Consider the following 22160-nt stretch of genomic DNA (forward strand, 5'->3'; position numbering starts at 1 on the left):
TTAACTAGTCCTGCCGACTTCTCAGTAAAACAGGGAAGATTATGAATGATATAAGCAGGGCTGACAGGAATGTTGGCAGTTCGAATCCTGGCTGGTTATAGAGAGCCCATGCATTCCCATTTATAGCCCGTTGGAAGCGTGGTGCTCTGTAGGCTAACTGAGGGAGAGGGTTCTCAGTTTGGTGGCAAAACCAACATGGCTGGTTGGCTGTCAGCTCGCGTTTCAGCCCTGTGCACTTCGAGTCTGACCTTGTTGCTGGCAAAACCAACCCTGAAGGTCACTATAAATAAACCCTTTTTATCGGGACATTTTTTTGCAGAAACGTTTTGGACTAAAATAGTGATTTTACAATGTTGGGATAGAATATATAGCACACTGTAGTATTTGATGAGCAAATTTGATGTAATTCTATATAGAACATCAGGCACACAAATTTCTTTCTAAGTTTACATAACTTAAACATGGCTCCCAATCATTTTCTAATCATGTCCGTTTTCAGGGAGGGGGGGGGGGGCAACTTTGTGTATGAAGGATTTAAGATAGGTAGGTTGAAGATACTGATTTGTTTTCAAGAACATCACCTGCCAATTTGTAACATGCAGACATACACAATGTTATCTAACCAGCTACATAGTAGTTTGAAGTTTACATGTCTATTGTCAAAATGAAGGGCTGATTTTAGACAGCACTAGAAGTGTACTGTGCAATTACTCTATTAATTTTCTCTCTGTTTCAGTTATATCCAATCTAATTACTTTGAGAATGTTTAAAGCCACCAGGATTGCAACCCAGCAAGGGAGCTATGCTAAGCAGACCAGGACCGCATGTTGTGACATCGGATCTTGATCCTTTTAACAAGGAACGTACGGACTGACCACCCATGGAAAATTTGACTGAAGATATTTATCTCTGAAATAACTTTGATTTTTTTCAACCATTGGCAGGGCTGTCTCTGGTCCTAAAATTTGCTTGTTTGGACAGACAAAAAATGCATACTGTCTCAGTGTCTGTCACCAAATCTGAACTGCTGAAAATGCATTTTGGTAGGCTTAAATTGTCAGTTTTAACAATGAAAATCAACAACAATTGCCTCCTAAATGATGAGTGGGACGGAAATAGATTTCAAGTTTGAGACAGTTCTGCATTGAGGGAAAAACCCAGAATGTTTAGTGGCCAAAAAGACTTGTGATAATCCATGGGAGGTCATTACAGTGGTGATACTGCAAAAAGACTTACCCTTCACTCTCTGTCCCACCAAACCTTTCTTCTCAGCCCCTTGGTCTGCCTCCATTTCAGCCTTCGAGTAAATTCCGAAATCGGGATCGGGGGCGGCCTTCCGAGTTGGCGGCGGCGTGGCGCGAAGCCCAATGTGAGGCGAACTAGACGGTGTTGAAGAAACCGACGAATATGATGAGGTGTACGACGTCGACTGGTACGGTTGAACCGGCGTGGTCGTAACAAGAGGCTCGTAACCTTTCGGTTGGACGAACGGCCGTTCTCTGTCGTGCGTTGTATCCGACATTTGTCGCCCGAGAGGCCTTCCGTGACTCTGCCACCCTCGGCGCATCATCGCGTCTCTGCTGCTACTCCTGGTGGGCACCTGCGGAGATGCAGGCCTCTCCAGCACGGGCGTTACCGTGACAGTCGTCGTCGGCGTGACCTGTTTTCTTTCCGACCTCTTTGGCGAATGCATCCTCTGAGGCGCCGGCGGCTTCTTACTTAGAAGTTCATTGGTGTACTCCTGGAAGGTTTTCTCCTGCGTCACCACCTGCTTTTGCGGAGGCTGTTGGGAGACGACGGTCGCTTGGGCGGTGACGCTTCGCCCCGGCGCAGGGCTGGTGGTCTGAATCTGCGGAGAGGACTGCGGGCTGGCAGCAAGCGGGGAAGAGGTAGACGTTGTGTTGTATGTAAATGTTTGTACGCTTGTCGTAGTGATGAGGCTGGAGCCAGGGTGGGCCTGTAAAGGTGAGGAGGAGGTGCTGTAGTCGGGAGCGTATGTCTGCCCGAACCTCTGCATTTCCCGCTTTCTCTTCAGCTTCAGCTGCTGCTGCTGAAGCCACGTCAAACCGGCCATTTCCTCGGGGGTGGGGGAAGCGCTGACGGGGGGCGGGGAGCGAATGTTCGCCTGAGGGGAGGGGTTGCTTGGGACCGGGTTAGCGCGGATAGGGCCGTTCATCACCGGTTTGTCCGGCTGCGGATTGGATGCGGCCGGTTTTGACCTGTTGGTCATCTGTGGGCTGTTGCGTTGTTGTTGTACGTTTACAGTGTACGCCCTCCGCACTTGTTGTTGCACTTCCACGTTCTGTATGTTTTCCGGTGAGGGAGGGCCCTGCAGGTCGCCGATGTGTAACTCCATCATAGGATCCCGTCCTCTCGGCTGCGATTTCACGGGCGGCGAATCGTCTAGAATATCCGTCTCTCTGTCCAACTCCGTCAGCTTGTAACTTCCGCCGGGGCTTCTGTCCGTTGCCGGTCCGTTCACGCCGTTCACGATTTCCAGTTTTTCGTACTTCTCGACCTTTGGCACATCTTTCCCGTTCACCGTGTGATGTTGGATCGTCACTGTCTGGTGTGACGTTTGCACTCTCTGTTCCATTTTCGACCCAGGCTTATTCTGTCTCAGCTCCCATACTCTAGACTTGGACTCCTGTGACACAACATTCCCTGCCTCGTCCACCTCAACATTCCTACTGTGGGTCTCGACCGTTTCCGGAAAAACTCCATTCACCATTCTAGGTTCGCTTTTCTCGACCGCCAGCTCAACGTTATCCAGCAGTTCATCCAGGTTGGAAGAATTTGGATCTATAGCGGGTGAGTATGGCGACAACTCACCCCTGTCACTCCGCTCCGTGGTGGAAGAATTCCCCGAGTCGCTGCTCACGGAGAACGTCGCAGGCCCGTTGGGGAGGCTCGTCGGGCCGTTGGTCGTGGGGCTCGGAATATTCTCGTTCTCGCGGTCGGACGACGACTTGCGCTCCTTTTTCCTCACTTGTGCATACAGACTCCCGTCCACAGGACCCCGCTCGTGCTCCACTTCAACTGTACAGAAATATGTCAGGCATTAGGGACATGCAGCACCCACATGCTTGCACTGTGAATGCGTCTGCTTAATTTGGCGTGGGGGCCAGCCAATGCAAAGACAGGCTAGCCGCCCTGCAGGATGATCAAAAGATTTCAAATAAGAAACTCAAATATTGGACTCCCCAAAACAAAATTGTCTGACAAAGGTGAAGCCAAAATTCTGCACAGCACAGCAGCTGCCTACCCAGATCGTTCCCACAGCAGTTTATAGTAGCGGGGATCTTGTCTAAATTAACACTGCTGCAGTGGAGGTCAGTAACTCTATATAGGGGTTACAAAGTAGGCACAGCAGTGAGTGTTTATCAACAAGGCTGGGGGCACCTCTCCCTCTAAAACAACCAGTGTAATCAGTGGAAAGCAAACATTAAATCAAGTTTCAGTTCAAAATAACTTGGCTTTAGCATAGTTCTTGGGCTTTTTACCATTCTTCGTAGGATTTCTATGAATTAGATGTGCACTTTGGAGAGGCTTAAATAGTCTGGGATGTAACCGAAACTAGGGGCAACAGTGAGGGCAGGGCAAAGTTTGTATTACAACGATCAGATAACAAAAATAACATGTGTATTGTTTTCCTACTTGGAGCACAGAAAGCCCACCCCAAAACCCAGTGGATTCACTATGATCCTGTTTTTCAAAACGCTGTTCTTGGACCATCACATACGATTCATTGCTTCTTTGAAGAATCCCAATTGAAATAGGCTACAGTTGACGAAAACTGCTCCTGGGGATTTTCAAAGTCACTTAACCATTTACGTGACCTTGGTGTCGTTGTTTACATCTTTTCTGAAGTGCAGAGAAACTTTAGCCACAGAAACTTGAAAAGGAATGTTTTACAAAGTAGAATTTTGAAGAAGAAAAAAAAAAGGTATGGTCCTCACATGGGGCAAAAATAGCTGCAGAGATATATTGTAAGTATCACGCCAGCTGCTCCTGAGATAAATCATAATCTCAGACAATCGTGAATGAAGACTATTTGGGTATGGCTGCTAATTTTGATTCTAGAGTTCCTCCCATCATGGGTTTTTTAAGTGATGCTACGCATTCTCATGGACATAATTCTGACAAAATTACACTGTTGCTACCTTTTGACTAAGAAAATGCTTGTCTGAGTTGTGCATGTACTGTCAAGGGACACCTGAAAAACAGACCCTGGTCTGACTATAATTTTTAACCCAGGGGAAACAAAATAAATGAAATGACATGTACTAATCATGCTGACAGTATTCGAAAAGTGGGGCATTTTATCATCAGCCTGGGAGTGCAGCTATGCAACATAAACATAGCAGGTACAATATGTGATGAGGTTTTGCAGAGCTCAAGCCATAGTGACACTTGATCCAGCACAGCGGGTGGCCACCATCAATTAAAATCATATTTTGGGCTCCTTCCAAAATAGGAGACAGATCTATGGAGGAGAGTACTTTTTACAGGTTAAATTCTCTGTTTCATCACTTTTACCAGTAACGGAATAGGTACATGTAATATATACATACATTTGTAATATACAATATAAAGTACTAGTCATTTATGTCATGTAGCTTTGAGTATGTAAGATGGATTTAACAGATGCGGTCCATGAGTATTTAACTATCCCACAAGAGTTCAAAGTCACAAATGTCAAGTTTGCAATGCAACAAGAGGTCTGCCAAATCATTCAACGACTTTAGTGTTGTCTGCTTTGATATCAAATCAACCCATCAAAGACGGAGAATTTGTTACAGGATATTTGGAACTGTTGACCCTATCAAGTGATCAAAGATGGCTCCCACAAATCCCAGTGGCTCTTTAACTACTCCTGGTGACAAGATTAAGATTATTTGTCCATAGATACCTTTGATCATTGAACATTAGATACATCTATCCAGCTGTTAGGAGGTGACTTTGAGACAATGTTTCTTTGCGAATATTCTTTCTGTCCCTTTTACAAGCCTCTTCTTTAAATATGATAGAGAATTATCATGCATTTAAAACAATTCATGTTGCAACAACGATTGTTACTGAAACTTTGGCCTAAAAAATTAACACAGAGTTTTAAGATTTACATGGATTTTATGTTTCTTCAAAGGTTGCCATCCTCGCTGCATAAAAAGTTAAAATTTTGAATTAGTGCCTCATCACTTTAAACACCTGTCAATGATCTTGATGACATTTGAGTGATAATGTAAGGCTGTTACCATGATTTCGAAAACCTTCAGGCATTGGGGATGATACTAATTATGATAATGTTGTACTGATAATCAACAAGACCAGTACACAGAACTATTCTTGGTCTCATTAAAGTCAATGTAGTTGAATTCCTTGTGGTTATGTCTGTGGGCAAAAATGTCACTTGCCTGCAGCCAAAAGAAACATCCTGGAAGTGGACTTAGTCCATGGTGACATTGCAATTCTAATACTAGTAATAGATGTTCATGTTGTGTATGCCAAATGGGGATATTGTAATACCGGTAACTTCTGAATTATGATTGAGAAATCTTGATTCATTGATAAAAGGGACCCTCAGTACCAAACATCAATCCATATGTAGGTGTTTTTCACATCAACAGCATAATTTGAGTTTTCTTAAATAATAGTTTTAAAAAAAGTTCAAAAGAGTTCAAAACTTGATATGATGGACACACAAAAAATGGTTTCTCTTTGTGAGAAACCTTTGGCCCACAATATGGTTTTTTATTTGGTTTGGCATGTCCATGCAGTGCACATTTTAAAGATTGTTGAACCACAATATGGTTTAGTTTGGGACGTCCACGCAGTGCACATTTTAAAGATTGTTGAACCAGATTTTGGATGAGATGAGGGGAAGCGCTGGTCAAGGCTCCCCCCTAATGTGCCAGTGATTGAGGGATTTACAGCTTTGTGGGCATAACTGTCTGCCAAAATTAACTTTCAGTTCATCCTCTGAGAGGTGACAGCATAGTTGATGCGAATCCCTGTCCAGCATGACAGAGCAATGCCATTTTCTTGAAACAGTCATGGAATAAAACAATTTACATAATGGAATACTTGTACAACAAGCTTAGAGTGCCATCATAACCACAAGTTTGACTGTAGAAATTTGGTAAATATAATGACTGTCAACTCTCCTCTGCTTCTCTCTTGCTATTTTCTTGGACGTGTAAGCCCCAAAACACATGAACGCCTGATGGTAAAATCTATTAATTTTCTACCCGGTCCAAAATCCGGTCCACTGACTTTTTTCAGGTTCAGCATTTCTGGACTGGCCCAACAAGAAAAATCCAACAATTTTGCACCCTAACACCAACTGTGCTTACATCAACATGTCTTTTCATACACATCAATAATAAAAATGTCACTAATAAACCTTGAGAAATCTGATCACGAATCCCTGTCCAGCATGACAGAGCAATGCCATTTTCTTGAAACAGTCATGGAATAAAACAGTTTACACAATGGAATACTTGTACAACAGCTCACGATAACAAGTTTGACTGTAGAAATTTGGTAAAAATGACTCTCCTCTGCTTCTCTCTTGCTATTTTCTTTTATGTGTAAGCTCCAAAACACGTGAGCGCCTGTCGGTAAAATCTATCACTTTTGTACTAAGTCCAAATTCCTTTACACTGATTTTTTTCAGGTTTAACATTTCCGGACCATTCCAACAAGAAAAAACAGTTTTTTACCTGTACACTATACTGGTACCCACCCCTAACACCAACTGTGCTTATATCACACACATCAATAATAAAAATGTCAATAAACCTTGAACAACCCCATCAGAGGCATTTGAGAAATTCTGTCCTTGTAAGTTCAGTTGTCACAATAAACCATCAATGTTTTCATTGCTCGACGAAAATGCTTTCGGCTGCACATCATTTGCCAAAGACTTGCACAATTCAATAAGGAGAACGGATTATGCTCCTGCCTGTAGTTGACTTTTTAAGCTGCCATCAAGAGTTAAACCTCTTAAAAAGTCATTTCCAACACGCCAAGCTTCCCTAATAACATCTGAGTCAGCTCAGTGCAAGCAGGTCATTGCCAAGACTGCCTGGTGGAGGCAGACCTGATCTTCGTCTTGCGAAAGTTTTGGGAAAATAATGAAATTACGATCATGATAAAGTGGACCTGAGTGTGCGATCGCATCGCAGCCCTAATTACTTTCCGACCAAACGTCACCTCCAATCCGGAGTTTTGTCTGGATTCATGGATTGTGTGACTAGGGCCAACAGTTGTTGGCAATGGTCCAGCACTTCTAATACAACCGTGGGGCGTCTGGACATGATTTGCTTCCCGATAAGGCAGGCACACGTAAAACAGCGCAGTCTTCGTTTCAACAACACTACAGAAGAGTCTGACGTTTCTAACGAACTTATAAACTGACCTACAGTTACTAGAGACTACTGAGGGATTCAAAGAAATATCTCAAAAACATTTGAACACGTAAAACAGCACAGCCTTCGTTTCAACAACACTGAAGAAGAGTCTGACATTACGTCAACTGTTTCTAACGAACCTCTAAACTGACCTAAACAATTACTGGGGATTATTACTAACTAAACTTTAAGGTATTCGAAGAAATATCTGAGAAACATGTCAATAGGACTCCAAATTAAGACACGTTGATGTTTGTGACCATTTCATCCACAATAAAAACAACATTTAAAATCACAAAATACAAGAGCGTTACCATTTCAAACTTTAAATCAGGGTCAACAGAAACAAATATCTAACTTACATGTAATGTTTACTTGCAACATAAGCTGTAAACTCAGCTGTAAATGATATCAAGGTATCACAGAAGGGCTAATTAATTTTCTCATCCACAATAAAAACAATGCTTAAAATCACAAAACAAAAGAGCAACTCTTTCAGGGACAACAGAAACAAATATCTTCATGCATTTTACATAATAACTGCTGTAAACTCTGATGTAAAAGATATCAAGGCAGCACATAAGGGCTAAGTAATTTTTCCCTCCTCAGGCTGTTTAAGACACCACAGGAAATAAGACGTTGTTCTCACCTTCACACTCGGAACTATCCGACCTTGTCTGGTTGAAGTTCTCGTACGAGTCCCACCGGATCAGCGGATCGTTGGTGTTTGTGTCCACAGCGATCGTCTTTTCGTTCCTCACGATTCCGTTCCCTTAGGAGCAACACACGCACCAGGTTTAAAAGCAAATACCTCTCCAAGAAACACAGAGTGCTAGACGAGTCAGAAGCATGGTAAAACAAGTTAACACGGAGGCGAATACAGGAGAATTGGGCTCAACGTTAAAGAAAATTGATCATACATATAGCCACAGAGCCTTGGAGCACATCGTAGCCTTAGAGTCAGCTCGGCCTGTCAGAAAATCAATACTTTGTGTGGGACGCTAGCCGCCTCCTATCCTGGGATGTTAATGGTTCCTCTGCAGCTGCCCTTGGGTGGAAAGGGAGGTGGACTGTTTTGGGCAAAAGCCAAGCTGTCCCCTGGGTTTGTCCCTGACTCCTGAACACTGTTTAGCTTCCAGCCAACCCTAATGCCCCGCCGATCCCTATTGGTCCACCGCGTCCATGAATACGATAATAGTATATGCCTGGGGGCACACTGCTCTGAGATAGAGCAGAGGGAAATCTGGAGGCATGAAAATGAGTGCAGCAAACTTCTGTTGGCCACATTTAGCCAGAAAATCGGATTAGCAATTGGAGCGAGGCAGCTAGCTGGAAAGACTACCCCTTTCTCCCCACTAGGACAGTCTGGCTGTCACTTACCCTGTAGTTTGGAGAACAAATAATTGCAGGAATGGGGACATAGCAGTATACTAGTAACCAGTGTTATAGCCAGCCTGAAATCGTTTTCCTTCCCTTGAATTTTGGATGGGAATCCTGTCAAAGGTGCAATGGTCCAAAGGGGTCTGGGGGCATGCTCTCCAAGGAAAATTATGAAGTCTAGACCTTCTGAAATGATATTTTCTCAATTTTGTGGGGCAAATTTTGCTGGTAGACTGAGCTTGGTTCAATCAGTTATTCAGTATCTTTACCTGCCAATTTATTTCCTGTCAAAGAGGACAGAGCGGGAAACATTTTGTCCGTCCCTAGCACTGACACGGAGTGCTGGCTAGAACCCTGCTAGTGACACCCGTGCTCTGAATTGGATCCTTACCTTGCATGGGGGCGGGTGAAGCTGAGAAGATGAATTCTATCTTTCCGTTATCCGGGAAACGATCATCTGTAGAGAAGCAATAAAAAAGGCATTTGTGTGCATCACAGACAAACATAAGTGACAAGTATATACCCTCTGTGGGACACCGAGGCTATAATGTGTGTTTGATTTGCACAGTTGCTATGAAGGTGATCCCCCCAAGTGACCCCGAACTTGTTTTCGTATGATCCACCCAGATATTCATGGCATTGGAATGGTCGCTCATCACACCTCCCCTCCGAAATATAGGCACGCTGATTGTCTGCTTTCAAAGCCACCTTCAAGGCTTCTTGGATCAAAGTCAATACTTCATTTGACTGATTGTGCGCAGGGTTGTTGGCATTGGGTAGGTGGAACTTCAAGCTATAATATAATGAAGTTGAACTTATAGACAAGTATGTCTCATGTGTGTCTGTGTGTTGGATGCGAGTCAAGTTACAGGGCTTTATCTTGCACTGGGAAAATTCTCTAGAATATTTTTATTGATTGAAAATCAACAGTTTTAACATTGAGAAAAAACATCTGCCAAAAAATAGTTGGGCGAGTCCAATTCTTATCTTGGAAATTACAGTATAGCTTAATTCAGAATGTCTTGATGTATTGTTAAACTTACAGAAATATAATCTCAGCTATGAATGAAGCCTATTACCCTTCAGGCATTAATCTGATAAATTCATCAGTACCAGGAACAGTTGATTTTATTTGTAAACTTTCATCGATAAAAGGCAAGTCAGAAGAAATGAGGTAATTGTAGAAAAACATTATTGAAAGAAAAAAAGATAAAATTTCTTGAAACAAAATTTAAAGTGCAAATGGAAAACCTTGAACTTTATGTCTAAACAGTTTTCCATAGCCCATCTCCACATTGTTACTGAGCTGTCCCCTCCCACAGCCCATTTCAACATTGTTACTGAGCAGTCCCCTCCCACAGCCCATCTCCACATTGTTACTGAGCTGTCCCCTCCCACAGCCCATCTCCACATTGTTACTGATCTGTCCCTCTATGACAGAATCCCTGCCTTTCCTTGCGCACAGCTGCAGAGTGACAGATTGAATCACTGTGTACATTACAGCATACCAGTGCATGGGGTGAAGGGGTTCTGAACCTCACTCACTACGAACATTCAAAAACACAACTGTCAACATGTTGTGCTGAAGAGTTCATTTCAAATTGTATCCATCTTTCTTAGTAGAACTTTCTGTAGATAGCAAATATACATAGGAATGAACCAACTAGTGTAATGTACATAGATTGGAATTTCTTTATCAAACTCTCTCCTGGACTACAGAGTTCAAACTTAAGACATGAAGAACGTAGCCAACTTAAGTTAAAACCACTGCGAACATTTTTCCATGGTGGTAAGACACCATGGTGTATGGTGATACTGCAAACTTAAAACCACCACGAAAGGTCCTTTTTCCAGCTACCATATAATAGAATTAAATTCCTGCAAACTTAAATGCATTTACAATATCTTATGATGATTTAGGAAAGTAGATACACACTGTTATATGCAGCAAAAACAATGTCAAATTCATATCCCCAAATTCTTAAGTAGACTGTTCCAAGCTGTTATGTCTTTCTCTTCTGACTGCCAACAAGGTTGTTTACAAGTTCAACACTAATTCTTCACCGCCATGTTTGTCTGTACCTTTGAAAGCTTCGTCCAACTCGGCCTTAGGAAAGATGAGCCCGTAATCCGAGATGGCACACGTGTGGAACTGTACCCTGAAGATGACATCACGCGTGGCCGACCGGTACTTCTTATGGTAGCACTTGATCTGTGGAAGGGAAAAACCCACATTTCATTTCAAACAGGCACTTCAAATGTAGTAATATGTTTCTTGCAAATTCTTGCCTGTGGGCTAATTGCAGGTAACACGAGAGATAATCAAACAGTGTAAAAAAAACAATATCACAAGTGTCAAACATATACAGCCACAGCACAATTTTGGGCTAGGTCAATTCAAACCCTTGGACCTCAGTTTGATGCAGCAAAAAAACTAAAAAAACTTGAGCAGGCAGGCAAAAGAGAAGTAAAATCACCCAGACCACTATATACATGTATAATAGACCACAAACTATCAAAGAAGACAGTGAGCACAATACCATAAACATGTCTAGTTAGCTGTATTTGTATTGAATTGTTCTGCCAGTTCATTCTAGTGATGCTGAAGAAGGGTGATGGATGCCACTCAAAACATCCAGAAGTAAATCTCCGTTTTTTTAATCTAGTTGTAGAGATTGAATTACATTTGAATGTCCAAGAGTGCATGTACTAACCAGAATGTCCCCTCTCAGCTGTAGCCCCGGCTCCACTGCGATACAGATCCTACTCATGTCAGCTGTCACGTTACTGAGGAACACACAACAATAGTCAGTCACAAAGCTTCCATAGTAAAGCAACACAAAAAAATCTTAACATGAACACCATTATATGCAGAAAAACTCTAATAAACCAGTTCCTAGATTTACATGTACATGCAACGTTATGTGTGTAACTTATATCATTCTGGAAAATCTAGAGTCTCTTTCAATGGCGACCATTGCAACAACTTTCTTCTGTCTAAACAAGGTTTTCAAGAAATTACATGTATCTGCTCTAGAGTCTAGTGATGAGCTGAAGCAATGCGAAGACAGAAAAACAGACGTCTTACTGACAAAGACAAAGTTTATGAACTTACTAAACTCCAGTTGTGTAGATGGGCTGCATGGCCTGATAGATCTTCACAAAGGGTCTGCAGCCTAAAATTGAAAGCAGGTTAGGTCTAATCCAAAATCTCATGCAGTCAAAACAATATACAGTATCTTATTTTCTAACAAAATAAAACAAAGCAAAGGGTTAGTACAATGGCTGTTCTATATATCAAAGTTGTCGTTATTGATGGAATGGCAACAAAATGGGACAAAGGAATATTGTTAAGGACTTTCCACTATCAAAATTATCAAAATGCCTTTGTGTTTGGCTGTAAGATTGCTGCGCTTCTCTTGCATTTGTAGGTCTTACCGGTATGTAAGGTCTCACCGACAAAGGTGACCATATGATTTTTCTTTCAAGAGTTAGAAAACTGCCATGTCATAGTTTGCTTTCTTATTATCATGACCTTAATATGTCAATCATTATATGCTATACATCAAATCATCATCATCATCATCGGTCGACGTGATCAAATGTAGACATGTTCGCACATGTCTACACACGACGGGGTTATACCGCCCCTTACGGGGTGACATACCCTTTCGTAGGCTAATTACAAGACATCAAATATTACACTGTACTACTGGTAGGTAGGTTTGTACATTTCAAAAGAGAATTTTTTCATACTTTAGTAAAAAAAATACTCAGAGTTGAATGATTATTCTTATGCATGTAACGCAAGTTCACCTTTATCCGTGGGTAACCTTTATCCGTTGTTTTGAAAAAACAGCGCATTTAGGAGTATTAAGTCTGTGGACAGTAGTTTCAAATTTGCAATATTTTCAAAATATTTGAAGCCACCGTCCATCAACTTCATATCCCTAAATATGTTTTTCTTACAAACAACGAATATAGGTTACCCTCGGATAAAGGTGAACCAGCGTTAACAATTTGCCGATCTCTTAAAATAATGATTTGGCCCTTCTTTAGTCTATTCTCAGCTTTGTTTTCATGTTTGTTTGTTTGTTTGTTTGTTTATTTTTTAATCTTACCAATCTCTAAAATCCGCCGCAATGCTGTGCCACAGAGTACATAGGGTATGTGTGGGCACGGGTGTTCAGAACAGCAACACACAAAAAACACATACCAAACAACATAAAACCCATGCAAAATACAAACAGTCAACAACACAGGGCCACTCAGGTACCATCTCAAAACTTCACCATAAACAAAATGAGTTCCTTTTTCAGTCTGGTATCCAGCTGTATTGTAGTTCCCGAATCTCTTCTGTCCTCTCTGCAAATGCAGTATTTGTGGAGGGGACAGAAGAGACTCAGGAATACGGCGGGATACCAGGCTACTCCTTTTTGGAATTGAACTTTTGAGGAAGCTTATTTCATATATACCAAGAATATTTGTTTGATGTAAAATGAGTCTTTTTTTGGCTTGAATTGACAGATCACAGAACTTTTAGAAAGCTACCATCTCAAAACTTCACCATGAACAAAATGAGTACCTTTTTGGAATATTTTGTATATTTGAGGAAGCTATCTTTATGCAAAAGCAGTCATTTCTGGCTTGAATTGAAATATTACAGAAACTTTGAGAAGGTCCCCGAAACAAATCATAGCCCTGCGTTGAACCAAATGAACAATAACTGCCTGTGATGCAACTCTACATTGTGCTACAATTCCTAAAGGCATGCAGTGGATAACAATATGATGACTGAAACAAGAACAGATGGAGGGACAGACACAGATGTACGGATCCTCATGCTACCACAATCGTGCAGGCTCCATTCTCAAGGCATCTACCTTTTCTAGAGTTCCTGAATAGTTTTGTGGTTGTCAACTTAGAGGGAGCTTCTGTAGAAAATAAGGGTGCAAAAGGCAAGGGAAAACTAAAGCAATGTACAGAAACTTTAAGTCATCCAGAGGTGCGATGAAGGTTAGACATCCAGGAAATAAGATATGCCAAAAAAGCAGTTACTCAAGCCACTGGATATGATTTTGTAAATGGTCAGATGTTTCAGACAGTCATTTGGCGTCTTTCGTCAGTGACACTGGAGAAATCTTGCTGGAGAGGGTTTTTATATCCTACTTGTGAAGTAATATGCAAATACTCTAAATTAATAGTAGTTTGCAAATCAATTCACAGCTAGGACATAAAAATCCTCTCCAACAACTGAAACATCTGACTGTTTCCAAAATCATATCCAGTTGCTTGAGTAACTGCTTTTTAGCTCATCCAGAAGTGACCCGTCCACAGCATGCCAACCTTTAACATGTGTAACTGTCAACAATGCAAACACGTATGCAAATATATTCTAATAAGATGCAAAAATTGGGAGTACTCTATGCATCGTGCATATAAAACATAAACAAGCAAGCAGTCACATAAATCCGATCTGCGGTGGTCTACAGAAAAACGGTGCGAATCAAAGTGGCTTTGTGCAAGTGATGCTTGGATAAATACATTGTCACATAAATACGAACAAGAACCTATGTTTAATACGGACTTACCAACTTGATGGCATTCACAGGTATGAGCTCACATAATTTTTTTTTAAAACTATGATGCTTTCATTTTGCTATATAATGTCAGGTGTACATGTACATGTATGGATACAGCTATACAACACCAGATCTCTGGCACATCTGACCAACAAGTTGCCCCATGGGCAAAATCTTCATATCATAATTTGTATACCGATAGCTCAACAACTGTCAAAAACGAAGTTTGAGACCTATGGGGTAAAACATAGAAGCTAAAATAAAATAAAAACGTGTAAAAACTGCAAGCTTTTCAAGAAACTGGCTACCAATTATCAATGAAATAACTAACTTATTACTAGTTTTTACAACTGACAGACTTCTGGCCAGGGTTCCATTTTAATTGAATACTTGAGCAAAAAGCAAAGGTAATGAAAACATTTTGGAAACAAAAGAGAGAAACTGATGAAGGTACAAGCCTCAGAGGAAAATAAAGGTAAAGTCAAGACTAAACTTGTCCAAATCAGTATATATTAATCCAAATCAGCATAAAATCAGTACCTCCTTTGGAATCGAAGTTAGGGATGCCATGGATGACGATGTTGTGCAGGAACAGAGGGTTGTTGTTCATCTTGATGTTTCCTGACAGCAGACCAGCGAAGTAATGTACATATCTGTGGAGCCAAATGGACGTAATTAACAATGCACAAGGTCTTCAGACAAATAAAATTCACTAACATGGGCCATACAGCACATTGTAACTCTTGAAACCTTTGCGGTGTTTTATTTTTAGGGTTTAGATGGTGAAACAGTCACAGTATGTCACTATAGCGATGCCGCAAACTTAAAACCCATTTTTTACTACCACTAAATCAAAACATAGCTAACCTACAAGCTACTATTGAGCTTTCTCAACCCATTCCCCTCTAAAAATGTTTTTGCTTCTTTCCTCTCCATTTGTTTTTCTCCTTCTTGACCTTTCCCCCAGTTTTTGAACAACTTCTGTTTGACTAGAAATATATATAGATTAGAAGTATCACTAGTTGTTGACCCCTATGTCCACTTTGTTATTGTATCATTATGAACAATGTACTTTCACACATGTATTTTTGCAATTAGCCTTCGGGCATGAGTTTGCAATAAAAGATTATTATATAGCATCTGGTAATGTCCATGACAACATCTGTTATGAATATACATAGCAATCTAGCCTTGCTTAGATGACAGTAAAACTATTGGCACAAACTCAGCTTGGGTCAGTGACTATTTCTAAGTTAAAATGGCTTCCAGACTACCTCTGTTGTAGCCGTATTTTCATCCCCTTGCCAAGGATGTTATAATTCACATCAACGGGGCATGTCACCTAAATAATCACTTTTGCCAAGAAAGCTATTTGTGGTTGTGATCAACTTCTTGCCCATGGTTACAAATCAAGAGTTGTCGCTATTCTATAAACAACAATGTTTCTGACATCACTTATGCATTACTCTATTCTGAAGTAAAAAGTTCCCCTTACAAAGTACCGAGTACAATTTTTACCTATGCCTTTACACAGTAACCTCAATCCTCATATTGTAAATGCATTTAAATTTGCGGGGATTTAAGTTCGCGTTAGTGGGAAAAAAGACTGTTCGCGGTGGTTTTAAGTTCGCAGTAGCACCATGCACTGTAGTCTCTTACTGGAAAAATGTTTGCAGTGGTTTTAAGTTCGCAGTAATTGCGCACATAAAACCATTGCGAAAATTTCTGCATTTACAGTATGCAATCCTACTTTGGCAATAACTTGGCAACATTTTCCGATTTGGAAAGATTTAAAAGTGTGTACTTATATTGAGAAAATACGGTATAAACAGTTCCCTAGGAACATCTGTGGAGCTGAGAAAGTCAAGGCAACACCTGCAAAGTTGTAAACAGCTCAGTGTTGGAGTCATGCAACCTCTACTTCCGGTGGAACTCAAGCAATGAAGTTTTTGGTATGGCTCTCAACAAATCGTGGTCCGACCTAAACCCCCAGATGTAAACAGAGATCTAAAAAAAATGCACCAGAACCAAAATTTTGCCAAACAGTTCTGTGGCCTGTGGGCATTGGATAGGGTAGTTTTCTTTTATGAAGGTTAAACAGCACTTTATCACAAACTTATAATTAGCTGTAAAGGTATGAATATGGCATCCTTCGGTCAATATTGACCTAGCCTGAGTATCATCCGTATTCTACCGGGGCTCCTTACACTCGCTACCCCTAAAATTTTTTTAGGGAAGTGAGTGTAGGGAACCCCGGTAGAAATAGGATGGCACCCAGGCTAATATTGACCATGGTAAAATCCAAATTGATATCAGCCCTACAGCGTTGGCTGTGGCTAAACAGTCCTATATACGAGAATGAGTCCAGTCTCTGCCACATAGGGCACATCTGTACAATCTGTACACTGACTCAGGTCAGTTTTTTTGCAGGATCTGCTTTTCTTCTGCCATGCGCATCAGTCTGGTTTCTCCTGATCTTAGCTGCCTGGACAGTGTGCATCTCCAGCTGGATTTGTCATTTGCAAGGTCCTCCCAGTGCTCTATGTAAATATGAAGGTATGACAACTTAGAATTTCTAACTTACCGCCTCTGGGATGGTTGTGTCACCCCTGCAACTTTCTCATCGTAAAACCTCTTCATGGCAAACCTGTCAAGCGCCTGCTCAGCACTGTAAAAACGGCAAACAAAATATCAAAGTTTTAGGCACGATCTAGACACAGTTTTTCCCTATATCGGCAAGCCAACAACCTCTCGCCGACAGCTTTTTTCCAGCATCTACATGGAATTGCAATATAGCCATTAAGATATCGGCAAAATTTCTCCCGAAAGGTCCGGACTAGGGCTGGGTATCGGTACAGCGTACCGGTACATAACCGGTTTTTCCTATTGGACCGGTCCAGAAAAACCGGACCTGAAAAAATTGGTTGGACCGGATGTTGGACCGATTAGAAAATTAACATATTATTTTATCAGGCATTCACACGTTTTGGCGCTTGCAGTTGGAAGGAAATGACAAGAGTGAAGTGTAGCAGAGTTTATAGTAATTTCTACCAAGGTTTACAGTCAATCGTACAGGTGCAGCTAGCGTTGTAGGATTTTAAAACGCCAGTGTAAGTCTAATACTCCACCAAACAGATTTCTTTGTAGTGAAATGGACCATTGGTATGAGTCATACTGAATCAGGTCCAGGTTCAGGTCCGGACCTGGACCTGATCCTTTGAACCTGAACCGGACCTGGACCTGAATTTTCTGTACCGGTACCCAGCCCTAGTCCGGACCATTCGCCCGATAGCTTAGCAGGGGTCCCCGATAGCTTAGCAGGGGTCCCCGACAACTTCCGCGTGCATGTAGATGCGTCCCGACTTCGGGTGGACTCATTAGCAAATAATGCGGGCTCATTAGGCCATATAGCTGTTTATGACTGCAAGCGCCATGGGTGTCCAGTCCCCAACGTTCCAGATCCCTCCCAACATCCCCACAGATATCGGTAAAAACTGTGTGTAGATTGGGCCTTAGTCTATTGCTTACTAGCAAGTGGGAACAATAGAAAACACTCAAGCTTTGACTGGGACTTTATTTGGATCCACAATTATCTTGACAATCCTGATATCAGTTTTTCCTGTGGTAAAGTTTTTCATGTAGTAAATCAATTAAGCTATTGAAACAAAGGAAAGGCTTATTACTTATTTCCTTTTTCTGAAAGACTGAAGACGGGTAACACATGCAATAAGGGCCACTGACGTTTCTCAACTGGCAATAGTTTTATTAGCAATTGAGACAAGAGTGTGTGTGTGTGTGTGCGTGTATGTGTACGTACATGTACATACGCATGACCTTACTGCCTTCTTAAGAAGTACACATTCTTTTCCCAAGGAACACCAGAACATTGCACACACACTGACAAAGGTCTTGAAGGTCTCACACAGTGTAAACAAATGAGCGCTGTCAGAGTATTGTAATTATCCCCCCAAGTCTTCTTCAGCCTCACCCCCACTAATAACAGTGCTGCAGCTGTGTAACCCAGGCCCCCCTCCCACAGACATTAATCTCTCACTGGGAACCACTGTCTGCATGGTTTGACCTGGAAACCTTTGGCAGGAGTTACTCTTCAATGTCAAGGCTCCTACTAGCCATGGTACCATCCGAATAGTAGTTCGCTCCTTATACACTTATATGAGTTGTCTGGAGAAAATTTGAAGACAGTGGAACTACGATAACGGGAATTCTCTTTACACAGGGCTCCCGCTCTCCAGTCCTCACTGTCTGCAGGGTTTGACCTGAAAATCTTTGGCAGGAGTTACCTTCAATGTCAAGGCTCCTACTAGCCTGGGTAACACTAGTTCACCTTTATCTGTGGGGTAACATATGTTCGAAAAACAGGGTATTCGGGGACATCAAGTCAGTGTACGGTGGTTTCAAACTGTTAAAATATTTTTGCAATTTGAAACTACCGTCCGTTTTGTACGACTTGGGCAAGTTTTTCTGAAGTTTTGAGGCAATATTGGCTGTCTGACCAAAATATATTGGATGCCTCTAACAAAAACGTAGTGGAAGTATCCACAGCAAAAAAAAGACTCCCAAATAATACCAACACCCCTGTCTGGTACATTGCATGTAGCAGTGGAACTGAGAAATGCCTGATGTAACATTAGTTCACCTTTATCCGTGGGGTGACCTATATCTGATGCTTCTAAAAACGGGGTGTTTAGGGATATCAAATCAATGGACAAGGTTTCAAATTGTAACATTTTAAAACATTTTTCAGTTTGAAACCATCGTCCACGATTTTATGTCCCTAAACATACAACAGATATAGGTTACCCCACAGATAAAGGTGAACTAGTGTTACCAGATTCTCCCCCTCCACGATATGTGATATTATGATACATGACTACAAAATGTCACTATGACACTGATCTCTTTTATCTTCATTTTGAATATTTTGCCACCTGACCTTGGTAATACATTCAGATCGAAGCAACACTGCCTGTGTCAGCTTGAGTCAAAAGAGGATAATTCAGAACGAAAACAACATTTGTAACTGACATCTGATTGTTCAAAACAAGGTACAAAGGTAAGCCTGGGGCTATTTGGACACATCTGCTCTTAAATTTCCTTGCATTAGTAAATGTCAGGTCACAGCCAGCTGCTCCACATGTCTGCTCACACCCACACTTGTTTCCTACAGAATTTATCCTCTCCTCTCCGCCCACAGAAACCTACACACCCTCCAGCACGAAACTGAAATTAAAACACCTCTGTCTGTCACAATAACGTATTACGCTACCCTAGGGGAGTTCAAGGGCAGCCAGAGTGAGGAATTGCATGCACACTGAAATCAATTTTCTGAGGACAGCTTTGGGGTGGACTGCCATCTGGACTTCTTTCAAGACATTTTGGATATGCCCCCTCCCCCCTCTAAAGTCTAAGATGAATTCCTTGAAGGTCTTCATGTCTCTGGTAGCCAAGATAGATAGAACATCAAAGTAGCCATGAGACCTTGTATGAGAAACACGACGGAACCCACACTTAACAGAAAAGGTGGGATCATTCGTCCTCCACTGTCTCTTGAAAAGAAGTCGAACCCAACAAGTTACAGTTTAGAGTTAGCTTTTAGACTAGAGTAGACATATTCTATACTGTTCTACACTGTTTGTTTGTCCCCTTTCATGTTACCTGCAACTAGCCATCAGGCAAAAATTTGCAATAAACTCTTATTATTAGTAATAGTATACACTATAGTTATTGAGGAGTCCAAACTAACCTGGCACAGATGTTACTATAGTGCATGTAGGCTGCTATCACCACTCCTGTTCTTCCTTTGCCTCCCTGCAAGTAAAAAATACATTTTAGACATTTTCTACAGTTTGTATGTTTTTGTGGAACAAAAAGATAACTTTGTCACAGTGCCAAATCCGTGTTGTAACAATCACACATCTAATATATATTGTTTGATAGTTCATCTGCCATACATTGTACTTGTTTAGTTGTTACAATTGTTGTGCAACAAAGTTCTGTGAAACTGAGTGTGAAGAATACAGAGGCTACAGAGATTTTTTTCTTTCCTCTCTCTAAACCCCAACAATCATGAAATCTTGCATCTGTCAAATGAGTGTCTCTGATGTGGGTTAAGAAAACAAAGAGAGGCCTGACATTGTTTACATTCAGCAAGTTTGTAAACAAACATGCTAATGGAATGGCTCTTCACCTGCTCAGGTGTTCCGTTTCTCAGGTGACGTGACCTACATTTTTCCTAAAGGTGAACTCTACCTAGGATTTTTTTATTGTTGTGCTCACTAGGATTGATGTGTTCAAAAATTTGTACTTTCTCAGAGCTACATGTATCATGAAGTGCAGTTTGTTATCACCAAGCACAGTAGGGGAATCCTCGTTGTATAGTTTTAAAGAACACTTGCAGATAGCTGTGCAAAAGTTAGGTATGACGAGTCCTTCAGTGTAATATAACCAGCTGCTGCCACACCGCATGCCTGTGAAGGGCGGTTATACCGGCTTTATAGACAAAAGATACAGACACAAAATTTACAAAGACAGACTTCATATCAAAAAGACTTTATATCAAAAATTTTGTGAGATCTTTGGACATTTATATCCCTGAGTAGCAAGCCGATTTCAGCCTTTTTTTAGGAAAGAAGGTTCAAACAAACCAGAAGATGGTTATTATCTCTATCAACTTTTACAAAGACAGACTTCATGAGAATTTTTGACTTTGTGAAATCTTCGAACATTTATATCATTGAATTATACCAAGAATGAAGGTTCAAAGAAACCAAATAAGGGTTGTCTACTACTTTGAGTTACAGCCACAATGAGGGCAAATAAAGAGAAAAGGTTTGCTATTATCATTACAAGATATTAACGGTGCACACCCCAGTTTATTTGGGGTCTCAAATCGAGGCTGCGCACCCCCAAGTCGAGAGGCCGTCTCTTCAAGAAAATAGATTTAAAGCAGAAAAGCCGTATATGAGAATGACGGGTATCACTCCAGCTTTAAGAACAGCCGGGTTTCAGTTTCTTCACTCTCTCTACTTTTCATAATTTTGGGGGGAGAAAAGTTTTTTTCACGCAAAAAAGTATGCACAAAAAGGGGAATTTTGACGTGGAAATAAACCCATCACCTATAGTTTAGTCATGAAAATGACTGATATTGTCGGAAAGAGAATACACTTAAGATTAATCAGGCAAAAAATAAAGAAAATCGTAACACTGAGATTTTTACAATAACCCGACGCGCGAGGCATACCAACACGGCTCACAGACCGCATATGGACGGGAAATCTGGGTCAACGGCGAATCACTTCCAACGCGTAGAAATACAAGGAAGTGACCCTCGGGCCCAAAACCAATTTGCACCAAAAACACATCACTTCTTACGCTTTTTAGCCATGCCAGTATTAAATGCCACTTCGCAGCAGATTATGAGAAATTTGAACTCAAACACGGACCCTCGAGACCCTTTCGTCACATTTTTGTCGCGCACTATCTCGGACCCCTGTCGCGGAAGAATTGGTGTGTGCACCGTTAATTAACACAAATTATAATTAATATAGAGTATGGCTTTAAAAAGTCATCTTCTATCATCATGCCAAGTTTGAATTGTCTGTGACATTTCCTTCTCGAATAGCAGGTGTTTGAAAGTTACCGTCTCCGAAGGCTAATTTTGCCACACCAGGCATTGGTACCATTCACTGTACATAATGCTTCTGACGTCACAATGGTTGTATACTCTTGAAGAGGTTTTAGCTCGTTAATTCAGGTTAAACAAACA

The 22160-nt window shown here is 41.3% G+C and overlaps 1 protein-coding gene across 1 annotated transcript in view; it reads right to left on the minus strand.

Annotated features, from left to right (window-relative positions):
• LOC118406137 (tensin-like) overlaps positions 1-22160 on the minus strand; it is a gene marked incomplete in the record, with an annotated part of 215441 nt that overhangs the window by 37432 nt on the left and 155849 nt on the right. Inside the window, 11 exon segments of the mRNA XM_035806003.1 lie at positions 1237-3039; positions 8062-8184; positions 9184-9249; positions 10875-11004; positions 11507-11579; positions 11908-11968; positions 12914-12937; positions 13676-13726; positions 14915-15027; positions 16959-17042; positions 20139-20203. Of these exon segments, the coding sequence (XP_035661896.1) occupies positions 1237-3039; positions 8062-8184; positions 9184-9249; positions 10875-11004; positions 11507-11579; positions 11908-11968; positions 12914-12937; positions 13676-13726; positions 14915-15027; positions 16959-17042; positions 20139-20203 (2593 nt within the window).

This window comes from Branchiostoma floridae, chromosome 18 (genome assembly GCF_000003815.2).
Source record: "Branchiostoma floridae strain S238N-H82 chromosome 18, Bfl_VNyyK, whole genome shotgun sequence".
In the NCBI taxonomy this organism is placed as follows: domain Eukaryota; kingdom Metazoa; phylum Chordata; class Leptocardii; order Amphioxiformes; family Branchiostomatidae; genus Branchiostoma; species Branchiostoma floridae.